The sequence below is a fragment of the Globicephala melas genome, chromosome 14, assembly GCF_963455315.2.
Source record: "Globicephala melas chromosome 14, mGloMel1.2, whole genome shotgun sequence".
Taxonomy (NCBI): Eukaryota; Metazoa; Chordata; class Mammalia; order Artiodactyla; family Delphinidae; genus Globicephala; species Globicephala melas.
This window is the reverse complement of record NC_083327.1, coordinates 54,983,572-54,996,314: the sequence shown is the minus strand read 5'-3', so window position 1 is coordinate 54,996,314 and position 12,743 is coordinate 54,983,572. Positions and strand designations below refer to the sequence as shown.

The window sequence follows — 12,743 nt, the reverse complement described above, 5'->3', positions numbered from 1 at the left end:
CCTTGATCATTATGCAGTGTCCTTCTTTGTCCCTTGAAAGTCTTTATTTAAACTGTATTTTGTCTGATATGAGAATTGCTCCTCCAGCTTTCTTTTGGTTTCCACTTGCATGGAATATCTTTTTCCATCCCCTCACTTTCAGTCTGTATGTGTCCCTAGATCTGAAGTGGGTAGATAGCATATATACGGGTCTTGTTTTTCTGTCCATTCAGCCAGTCTATGTCTTTTGGTTGGAGCATTTAATCCTTTTACATTTAAGTCAATTATCGATATGTATGTTCCTATTACCATTTTCTTAATTGTTTTGGGTTTGTTATTGTAGGTCTTTTCCTTCTCTTGTTTTACCTGCCTAGAGAAGTTCCTCTAGCATTTGTTGTAAAGCTGTTTTGGTGGTGCTGAATTCTCTTAGCTTTTGCTTTTCTGTAACGCTTTTAATTTCTCCGTCAAATCTGAATGGTATCCTTGCTGGGTAGAGTAATCTTGGTTGTAGGTTATTCCCTTTTATCACTTTAAATATGTCCTGCCACTCCCTCTGGCTTGTGGAGTTTCTGCTGAAAGATCAGCTGTTAACCTTATGGGGATTCCCTTGTATGTTATTTGTTGTTTTTCCCTTGCTGCTTTTAATATTTTCTCTTTGTATTTAATTTTTGATAGTTTGATTACTATGTGTCTTGGCGTGTTTCTCCTTGGATTTGTCCTGAATGTGACTCTCTGTGCTTCCTGGACTTGACTAACTGTTTCCTTTCCCATATTAGGGAAGTTTTCAACTATAATGTCTTCAAATATTTTCTCAGTCCCTTTCTTTTTCTCTTCTTCTTCTGGGACCCATATAATTCGAATGTTGGTGTGTTTAATCTTGTCCCAGAGGTCTCTGAGACTGACCTCAATTCTTTTAATTCTTTTTTCTTTATTCTGCTCTGCAGTAGTGATTTCCACTATTTTGCCTTCCAGATCACTTATCCGTTCTTCTGCCTCAGTTATTCTGCTATTGATACCTTCTAGAGAATTTTTAATATCATTTGTTGTGCTGTTCATCACTGTTTGTTGCTCTTTAGTTCTTCTAGGTCCTTGTTAAACGTTTCTTTTATTTTCTCCATTTTATTTCCAAGATTTTGGATCATCTTTACTACCATTATTCCGAATTCTTTTTCAGGTAGACTGCCTGTTTCCTCCTCATTTGTTAGGTCTGTTGGGTTTTTGCCCTGCTCCTTCATCTGCTGTGTGATTCTCTGCCTTCTCATTTTGCTTAAGTTACTGTGTTTGGGGTCTTCTTGTCGCAGGCTGTAGGTTCGTAGTTCCCGTTGTTTTTGGTGTCTGCCCCCAGTGGCTAAGGTTGTTTCAGTGGGTTGTGTAGGCTTCCTGGTGGAGGGGACTAGTGCCTGTGTTCTGGTGGATGAGGCTGGATCTTGTCTTTCCGGTGGGCAGTTCCACGCCTGATGGTGTGTTTTGGGGTGACTGTGGCCTTATGATTTTAGGCAGCCTCTCTGCTGATGGGTGGGGTCGTTTTCCTGTCTTACTAGTTGTTTTGCATAGTGTGTCCAGCAGTGTAGCTTGCTGGTCATTGAGTCGAGCTGGGTCTTGGCGTTGAGATGTAGATCTCTGGGAGATTTTCGCCGTTTGATATTACGTGGAGCTGGGAGGTGTCTTGTGGACCATTGTCCTGAACTTGGCTCTCCCATCTCAGAGGCAGAGGCTTGACGCCTGGCTGGAGCACCAAGAGCTTGTCATCCACAGGGCTCAGAATAAAAGCGAGAAAAAAAAGAAAGAAAGAAAGAAGAAGATAGAATTAAATCAAATAAAGTTATTAAAATAAAAAATAATTATTAAAAAAATCTTTTTAAAGTGAAAAAGAAGAGAGCAACAAACTAAAAAGCAAAGCCACCAATGATAACTGGTGCTAAAAAGTATACTAAGAACAAAAACAAAAACGGACAGACAGAACCCTAGGACAAACGGTAAAAGCAAAGCTATACAGACAAAATCACTCACAGAAGCATACACATGCATATTCACAAAAAGAGAAAAAGGGAAATATATATATATATGTATATCATTGCTCCCAAAGTCCACCTCCTCAATTTGGGATGATTCGTTGTCTATTCATGTATTCCACAGATGCAGGGTACATCAAGTTGATTGTGGAGCTTTAATCCGCTGCTTCTGAGGCTACTGGGAGGGATTTCCCTTTCTCTTCTTTGTTCGCATAATTCCCGGGGTTCAGCTTTGGATTTGGACCCACCTCTGCATGTAGGCCACCTGAGGGCATGTGTTCTTCTCTCAGACAGGACGGGGTTAAAGGAGTAGCTGATTCGGGGGCTCTGGCTCACTTAGGCCAGGGGGAGGGAGGGTTACGGCGTGCAGGGCGAGCCTTTGGTGGCAGAGGCCGGCGTGACGTTGCACCAGCCTGAGGCGCGCTGTGTGTTCTCCTGGGGAAGTTTTCCCTGGATCATGGGACCCTGGCAGTGGTGGGCTGCAGAGGCTCCCGGAGGGGAGGTGTGGGGAGTGACCTGTGCTCGCACACAGGCCTCTTGGTGGCGGCAGCAGCAGCCTTAGCGTCTCATGCCTGTCTCTGGGATCCGCGCTGATAGCCGCGGCTCGCTCCCATCTCTGGAGCTCCTTTAAGCTGCACTCTGAATCCCCTCTCCTCGCGCACCAGGAAACAAACAGGCAAGAATAAGTCTTTCCTCTTCGGCAGGTCCAGACTTTTTCCCGGACTCCCTCCCAGCTAGCCATGGCGCACTAACGACCTGCAGGCTGTGTTCACGCAGCCAACCCCAGTCCTCTCCTGGGATAAGCTCCGAAGCCCGAGCCTCAGCTCGCAGCCCCGCCCTCCACGGCGGGTGAGCAGACAAGGCTCTCGGGCTGGTGAGTGCCGGTCGGCCCTCATCCTCTGTGCGGGAATCTCTCCGCTTTTCCCTCCGTGGCACCCCTGTTGCTGTGCTTTCCTTCGCAGCTCCGAAGCTTCCCCCCTCCACCACCCGCAGTCTCTGCCCGCGAAGGGGCTTCCTAATGTGTGGAAACCTTTCCTCCTTCACAGCTCCATCCCACTGGGGAAGGTCCCGTCCCTATTCTTTTGTCTCTGTTTTCTCTTTTACCCTACCCAGGTACGTGGGGAGTTTCTTGCCTTTTGGGAAGTCTGAGGTCTTCTGCCAGCGTTCAGTAGGTGTTCTGTAGGAGTTGTTGCACATGTAGATGTATTTCTGATGTATTTGTGGGGAGGAAGGTGATCTCCGCGTCTTACTCTTCCGCCATCTTGAAGCTCCTCCCATTTAGGTTTTTCTTCATATAATTTGCTTTAACTGATTTTAAAAATACCTTCAGAAGAATTTAGGGGGGCTTCCCTGGTGGCGCAGTGGTTGAGAGTCCGCCTGCCAATGCAGGGGACACGGGTTCGTGCCCCGGTCCGGGAAGATCCCACATGCCGGAGCGGCTGGGCCCGTTACCCATGGCCACTGAGCCTGTGCGTCCGGAGCCTGTGCTCCACAACGGGAGAGGCCACAACAGTGAGAGGTCTGCGTACCGCAAAAAAAAAAGAAAGAAAAAAAAGAATTTAGGGGCAGTTATCACTTTTTATAGATTAACAGTTTCCTTTAAAGTCTTTTTGCCTCGCCAATGAATGTTCTTCCAGAGATTCAAAGAAGATCCCACCTGATAGCAATGTACTAATTAGAGACCATATGTACAGAGCTAGAGCTATGGGGTCCATAAAATTCAGTATCAAATTTCACCTCATTGTTGTTAAAGGAAAAAATGCTGTAATTCAATATTCATCATTTCCATAAGTTCAAACATTGGTATAATGTTTCCCAAAGTTTCTTTCAAGCAAATTATGTAAGCTATTCAAAATTAAATTACAGTGTACCTTTGACATTTGAGTTTAATACCTGATGCATTGCCTTATCACATGCTACTCACAAAGGCCAGTGATATACAATGATTTGTGATTTTCCCCCGTGTACATTTCAGTTTCCTACACTGAGAGGTGGATGTATGGAAACAGGTCAGCACCGGGCATCAGCCCCTGAGTTCAGCTTTGCTATGCCGTCTTTTCATTTCATCTGCAGGAAGTCTTCAGAAGTAAAAAGAAAAATACAAAACAAAACCAGCAAAAGCAAAAACAATACTTGGCCATATTTCATGAACGAAATGAGTTATAGCAGTATTCATTAATTTTGAGATTTGTAAAGGTCTTAGTACGCCAAGAATGTCAAAGATCAACTGTACTGTGTTTAGTTGCTAATCAGAGCTATCCATCTCTAAATATTTTCTCTTTATTTCCCTTGATAACCGTGTCTTTACAAATTTATCTCCCGGAGAGGTATGTTTTTAATAAAAGAAAACTTGTGGTAAAAGGGTCATATTCCATCTGTGAAAGTATTTGCTCTTTAAAAGTACAGTTTCCAGACCACTCATTCCCAATTTTAAGCATTTATTATGAACTCCTAAATAAATTATTCCTTAAGCCTTTAGACTTCAAGAGATATTACTATATCTATGTACTATAGTCGTTTGGATTTTTAAGTAATGAGATTGCACATTTGTCTCTCCTAGAACCACCAAGACCCATTGCTCCTCCGCAGCTGCTTGGTGTTGGGCCTACATATTTGCTGATTCAGCTAAATGCCAACTCCATCATTGGTGATGGTCCCATCATTCTGAAAGAAGTAGAGTACAGAATGACATCAGGATCCTGGACAGAAACCCATGCAGTCAATGCTCCAACTTATAAATTATGGCATTTGGATCCGGATACTGAATATGAGATCCGTGTTCTACTTACAAGACCTGGTGAAGGCGGGACGGGGCTTCCAGGACCTCCACTAATCACCAGAACCAAATGTGCAGGTAAGACTGAAGAGCCGGCCACTCTGCCAGTGAAGGAATCTAGCATAAGGCATACAATATTCATACAATATGCAAAGTACTAATTATTTGGTACATGATTAGTCACACTATTCTAAGAGTTCCAGTTGGAGCCTTAAGTATGTCATAAATTTGAGTGATTTAAGGGCAGTGTGAATGTTTCTCTTTTATTTTTCAGTAGTATTATGAATCCACAGTCTTCTTGCATGGTAATTTTGCTTGGCTTGCTTATATTTAGTCCAAAATCTCTGATTGATGCAGGTGAATGTATTATATAGAGAGAAAACCTTTGCAGTTCAAGCAAACGTTGAATACCTTTCTACTATGTGGAAATTGTCTTCCTCGATAATTTTGTTATGGTCAGTGCAGAGGCCATATCTGATAATACACATAAGAAAAGTTACTCTGAGCCAATCCTCAGTAAGATAACCCTCCTATTCAGAAAATCCTGTTGTCGAGGATGAATGCAGCAGCTTGGCACCCAGCTGTAAAATACAGAGGCTTTCCATATGTTTTTAAGCCTTGTATTGCCCTCCTAATGCCTGAAACAGAGTGGTGAAAATAATAGCACATGGAGAAAACACAAAGAAAGAATAAAAAGTGAAATAAAAAGTAATATAAAAGCATACATCCTAGTTCCTTATTGTACGATTGTTATAATGAGAGAAAATGTTAGCTATTTATTAAAAGCCACTGAAAAGTTTGTCTAAGTTATTAGAGTATACTTTTAGTGCATTGTTTATTTTATTGTTGAAAATAGTTTAATTTTTTAGGTCAGTTGAAAGAAACTTTTTATCTATCAAGCATTATGTTGAAACACCTGCAAAGTTAGTACCTGGGTCTATGCGTCTTGAACATTTATAGATTTAGGTTCTGAAAATTGAAAACTAAGACCATGAGGATCTATGAAAATGTAAATGCCTGTAAAATGTCTTTCGTTTCTTTAACATCTGTTTAGCAGTTACAGTATTCTGAGGCTACCCACCAAGAGTACTGATCTAAGATCAAAGCAAAATCGATGCAATTACCTAATGTACTGTCATCCCTAAATATTTTTTATTCTGGTTCAATTTTTATATGTTAATATTTATATATTAATTGTAAATATCAATATATTTCATATATTAATATTGAAAAATGCTCACCAATAGGAAGCTTAACGGCTCCATCATTAGTCTCAGATGTAGACAATAGAGTCTAGTAATTTGCTGATTGGTGTCATACATTTATCCTGTGGTTGAAAAATAGCTTAACCTCAAAAACACTGGGTAAGTCTCCATGGCTCAGCCTAAATCACACAAATTGCTTTTCAAATTTGTTGTACAGCTATGTCTTTTCATTCTAGGTAATGTGACAAATTATTCTTATTGTAGTAGATGAACTTCCTGAGGGGAAAAACAATTTAACTCTACAACCTCAACTAGTCAGAGAAATAATTTAAAAAGGAGACAGTATGGAAACTGAGAAGTAGCTCACTCTTCCAAAATTAATATCCAGTGCTAACATAAAAAGATGAATAGTGATGTCCATTTTACTGAAGATATTGCCTACACATATTTTCTGATAAAATTACCTTTTTGTGCCTACATTTAATCCTTATAAGGTATACACAAATTAAAATAATAAGTGTTGATTTACTATTCCAGAGATCTTCCTTGTGACTTTTTGTGCCCTAACTTCTTTCTTTTAAATACCTCATCTGCCTTCTTATTTTTTTGTTTCATCAAAATAGATCCTTAAAAATTTACAGTACCACACAATGTGTTGTTAATATAATGTAATTTTTTAACTTAGGAATTATTTGAAATCGGCCATTGGTGTGAAGGCCAATGGAGATGGCAAATAAATGAAACTGTGGGTTTTTTTTAATATATCTTTATTGGAGTGTAATTGCTTTACAATGTTGTGTTAGTTTCTGTTGTACAACAAAGTGAATCAGCTATAAGTATACATATATCCCCATATCCCCTCCCTCTTGAGCCTCCCTCCCATCCTCCCTATCCCACCCCTCTAGGTCATCACAAAGCATCCAGCTGATCTCCCTGTGCTGTGGAAAAGCTTCCTACTAGCCATCCATTTTACATTTGGTAGTGTATATATGTCATTGCTACTCTCTCACTTCATCCCAGTTTCCCCTTCCCCCCCGTGTCCTCAAGTCCGTTCTCTACTCTGCGTCTTTATTCCTGCCCTGCCACTAGGTTTATCAGTACTGTTTTTTTAGATTCCATATATGTACATTAACATATGGCATTTCTTTTTCTATTTCTGACGTACTTCACTCTGTATGAATAACTCAATTTTGCTCGTTTTTATGGCTGAGTAGTGTTCCATTGTATATATGTGCCACATCTTCTTTATCCATAGCAAGATCTTTTTTGACCCACCTCCTAGAGTAATGGAAATAAAATACAAAATAAACAAATGGGACCTAATGAAACTTAAAAGTTTTTGCACAGCAATGGAAACCATAAACTAGACGAAAAGGCAACCCTCAGAATGGGAGAAAATATTTGCAAACAAAGCAACTGACAAAAGATTAATCTCCAAAATATATAAGCAGCTCACGAAGCTCAATATAAAAAAAACAAACAACCCAATCCAAAAATGGGCAGAAGACCTAAATAGACATTTCTTCAAAGAAGACATACAGATTGCCAACGAACACATGAAAGGGTGCTCAACATCACTAATCATTAGAGAAATGCAGATCAAAACCACAATGAGATATCATCTCACACCAGTCAGAATTGCCATCATCAAAAAATCTACAAACAGTAAATGCTGGAGAGGGTGTGGAGAAAAGGGAACCCTCCTGCACTGTTGGTGGGAATGTATATTGATACAGCCACTATGGAGAACAGTATGGAGGTCCCTTAAAAAACTAACAATAGAACTACCTTATGACCCAGCAATCCCACTACTGGGCATATACCCTGAGAAAACCATAATTTAAAAAGACACGTGCACCCCAACGTTCATTGCAGCACTGTTTACAATTGCCAGGACATGGAAGCAACCTAAATGTCCATTGACAGGTGAATGGATAATGAAATTGTGTTTTAAGGCTAGTTATGCTCTATTAAGTGGATGAAAAGAACATGTTGATGAGCATTGACTTATCCCTATTGAATACTTATGTTCAGAATGCATATTGAGCTGCAGTAAGTAAAAATAGGACTGTAAAGTGTTTGAGATATTTTACTTTGAGAATAACCTTATCTGTATGGGAGGGGATAGAGTAAAAATAACTTACACTCATAGGTGCTTTCAAATTTATAAATGTCTTGACATTTTGAAATAATATTGGTCTTTTTTTCTGCTATGTTATTTGAGAAACATTTAAGTTGTGGGCTCTGTGGCATACAATGGTATCAAGCTCACTCATCTGTAGTTTTACTTCCAAATGTAAAAAGTTTTTTTTAAAACTATCTTTCACATGTGGTGAGTCTTTGTCACATATCTTTATTAATTTATTTATGTCCTCACAAGGTGTGTTTGTTGCAGGTTTTAAGGTAAAAAAAAAAGTGCTTATAAACTAGATTTCCAGGTACATTGTAAATTGTAGAGAAACTGGTTACTGTTTTATAGGAATGTCTACTAATCTTGCTCTATTATTAGAAAAAGAGGGAAAGCTTATGCAATTATATATTCTATTAATTTTTAAATAATCCTGAAAAGCAGAAGTTGGATATAATTGATAAACATTGCATGTCTAAATACAGAGTCAGTAAAGGTTAAATTTATGATGTCCATCCACTTCTCTTCAAGGTTCCTTTCCCCAGGTTTAAGATCCCTCAAACCCTACCAACACCAGCATCATCACTAGACTCAGCCTGGTGTTTTATAACAACAAAATAGAACACAACTTACGCTATGATATTATCTGATATTTAGTACAAAAATTCTTCATAGTCTGGGGAAATGATCCCTTTAAGACACCAAACATAACTTTTGGAGAAGTTCCCATCTAATTCTATTAAATTGTGCAAACTCTGAATACTGGTTCTATAAACCATTCCATTTTAACAAATATTAGGAGAATGTCATGGTGTAGGGTAGTGTTTTACCATTAATATCATCTGGTTGAGTAAATATTTATTGTTTTGAAATAGCTATTTTAATGCATTCTACATGTTAGACCACCAAGTAGCCTTTGAAGATAAGTATAAATTTTTTTTAGCTATATGTATGTGTCTGATATCAATTTCACATGAATTTCTTATAAGTAACAAAGGGGTGATGATTACTTTCATTCTCTCAGAAATTCTTATTTTATTTTGGTGTATCACAGAGGAACAATTTTTGACTACTAGGGAGCTATCAAAGAGTAAATTAGTTACTCTTTAGTGTCTTAAAGACTCCATTTTAATGTAGTTAAGCCTTTGAAATTTTACTTCTGGCAATAGTAAACTTTTTCATTCTTGGCAGAGATCTGTCAATAAATAATTTTACAGCAAATTAATGAAATGGTTTTATTTATGTATTAATGAGTATATTTTGTATTTTAAATGCAAGTGTAGATTTTCATAATTTAGTATTGATTGGTACTGCTTTATAATTATTTGGATATTATTATCCCAATTTTGTAGCTGGTGAATCTAAGATTCAAGAAAAACAAAATAAAAACAATGATTTGGCTAACCTCAGGCAACTGGGCAACTGGGGCTCACACCCATTTTCTGGAACTTGAAAAGCCTGAATTTTTTCCCGTCTTTCTCCTACTACAGGCGATCTTTCCCACCCCCACCCCCTTTCAGAAGAAGAGTGTAGCCTGAGTAAATGAAAGTATGACGTCTGGGAGGGATGTACATTTTAAAAAATTGAATAATTTTTTAATTCATGGCTGAATTATTCCTTGAGAAAACATAGCTTAATGTTTGCAACTTCAATTTTATTAAAAGCACAATTGATTAGTGTGTTGACACTCAAGTATACACTCTTAAATATTTTAAACAGTTAAAGAAGTGTAAAAAATGTTTTACATTATTCTTTTCTGAAAATGTCCTACCTAGTTGCCAAAGCTGTGTCTTTGTTTTCTTTCTGAAGTACATTAAAATCATTTGGTAAGTGCAATTACCTGCTTCAGGGTTACTCAAGTTAGGAGAGGTGGTAATTACAGCCTCTGGTGCCTGTAGCCACCTACACTTGCCTCATGCTTCTCTATGTGCCTGAGGGGTATGATTACTTCGTTGTTAGCTTACAGCCTGACCCATGTTATTGTTCACATAATGCTTTTTCAGGCATTTTATACATTTTTAAAAAGGTATAAATGTGACATTGTCTTAAATGGGAAGTAATTCAAAAACTCCACTGAACAGTCAAAGAAAGCACACTTGTTTTTTCAGTGTGTCTATTTCCTCTGGGTATACCATCTGGTACAGAAGCTAAGAAAATACAGTTTTCTCTTTCTCTTATTAAATGGAAATAAAATATGCCATCATCAGAAATTGTCTGCATTGCTTGCTTTGGCAATTGCATGTTAAAATTGCTGTTTTAAATTGCCTTCTGCTTCTGGGTAACCCATTGTGGCACTGCTTTATGATTAACTGACATTTTAACAGCATCTTCTTCCTAGGGAAAGTCAAGAGTTCAGGGTGTCCAGAACGTAGTATATTTACACAGTTGGGAAAGCTACTCTCTACTCTTATATTGAAGTTCAGTGCTCTTGGCAATTCTCATTGAAAAATGTAGATCTATGAAGCAGTGAAAAAGAGAGTGTCTTATTTTAAACGTAAACATTTGCTAAAACTGCATTTTTTTCTCTCCTAAGTCCAAAATGGAAGGAAACAAAACAAAACAATACTCAGGCATACACCAGAAACCACAGAGCAAGGAATTAAATTTTGGCCTTTTAGCTATAGTATCATCAGCAAAGTGGAACCATATATTGATTTTTATTGTGGTCTAAGATAGTTATCAATCACAAAGACTATTTATCATTGAAACTCAGCCTTGCAGTTAAACAAAAAACAAAATAAACAGCTCTGTAAGAATTGGTATGGTTTAACAGTATAAGGTTGCCATATGGTTTGATTTCAGTTGAAGGCTTATATCAGTGCTTGTTTTAAAATTTTTTTTGAAATTTATTAATATGATTTTTACATGGCTTCTTTATTGTTTTTGAGCAAAACATTTTAAAGGCAATGCTATTATTATTGAAGTTAAAAAAAACTAAATCTAAAAAGCCATAAGAAAAGTAATGGAAAACAACAGTTCTTCAATTTTCTTAAAAATCTAAAAGAGTAAAACCCTCTTATAGATTTTTTTTTCTTTTTTAGTGAGTAAAACCTGATTTTGTTTTTCAGATTCTGTAGGGAATATTTCAGTTTGAAAAACATTTATCTATTCAGAGAAATTTTATTGGCTTTGTCGTTTGTTAACAGCACTGGGTTAAGTACTAGGTCTTCAAAGTTATACAAGCAGTGCCTTGCACTTAAGTTCCTAGTAGTCACGAGGGACAGCCCTATAAACAAAGAGTAAAATGCAAAGTGAAAGCAGTGAAGCTCTTCCTGTTTTTCAAGAAAGTGTTTCCGAGAAGCTGTCACCAGGAAAAGATGGCTTTTAAACTGGATCTTAAAAATTGACTATGAGTTTTTAAGGCAGAAAGAACAGAAAACAGAATAAAAAACAGAGGGGACCATATGCTTATCCCAGTTGTTAACATTGCTGATGTTTTTTGGATTATGAAAATAGATGGAGCATTGGCTGACTCTGGGCTGTGGTAGAACAGAAGCTGCAGGTGGGATGTGGCCAGGGCTAATGTAGCCCAGGCTGCTATCCTGTTGTTTTTAAGAAGCAGATTGACATTACTGGATTTGCTTTTAGAAAGGTCATGTCTCTGTGGAAGAGGAGTTAGAACTAAGGAAAGACTGGGAGCGGAAAAACCATGAAATCATGCTTATAATCAAAATATGCTGTCTATTATCTTCACTGTAGCATGTCTCTCTTACTGTAGATCAGAAATAGGATATCTATAAATTCCTGGAAATATTGTCATTTCTAATAATCAAAGTTCCTTTCATTAAAGGGATTTTAAAGATATTTTATAGGTGATCTAACTTACTTTATTGTTTGATTTACTTTTCTTTTTCAAATATGTGGGTCAGCCAGTGTCCTTAATGCACATGCAAAATCCATGGTATAATACATTATTGTAGAGGAGAAAATTATGAAGGATTGGAGAGAAATTCAAGAGCTACTGTGTATTTGGTGGGATATTTATTCACTTCATAAATTTTATTGAGGTTGGAGTTGTATACATTGCCATGCTGAGGACTGTAGAAGATACAACATTAGTAGGACAGGCTTCCTACTCTTCAGGAACTGACAGTCTAGTGTAAGAAACCATAATACCAATAAAAGTATAGTAAGTTATATAATAAAAATACAAAGCACTTTGGAACTCCAGAGATGAGGGGGTTCATTTCTGACCCCAAAACCATTTTTCTCAAGCAATATGTTTGAAAACAATATCAACCATTCTTTCCTGAACACAGCTGGATTAACACTTCTGTTAGCCTTATCCCTAATTCCTTAACTGTGAAATAATGTATAAAACGATGTGCAGCCGGTAGTCACCATAAGGATGATTTGCCTTCTCTTTTTCCTTTCTTCTAACACATAGGGAAACTATATGCACAGATGGAGGCATTAAATTGAAAATATAATTCACATCCTAATTTTTTTAAAAAAGATTTATTATTTTATTTATTTATTTATTTTATTTTTTGGCTGTGTTGGGTCTTAGTTGCAGCATGCAGGATCTTTGTTGAGGCATGTGGAATCTTTTTTTCGTTTGGCGCGCGGTCCGCTGGGGTTTCTTTCTAGTTGCAGTGCGCCGGCTTCTCTCTAGTTGTGCCATGTGGGTTTTCTCTTCTCTA

At 37.8% G+C, this 12,743-nt stretch overlaps 1 protein-coding gene across 15 annotated transcripts in view; it reads left to right on the top strand.

The window, feature by feature from the left end:
* PTPRK (protein tyrosine phosphatase receptor type K) overlaps positions 1–12,743 on the top strand; it is a 566,917-nt gene that overhangs the window by 346,784 nt on the left and 207,390 nt on the right. For all 15 annotated transcript variants that reach the window (XM_060283348.1, XM_060283337.1, XM_030853499.2 and 12 more), the window contains exon 7: positions 4,552–4,845. In XM_060283348.1, coding sequence (XP_060139331.1) covers positions 4,552–4,845 — 294 coding nt within the window. The remainder of the gene's footprint in view (positions 1–4,551; positions 4,846–12,743) is intronic.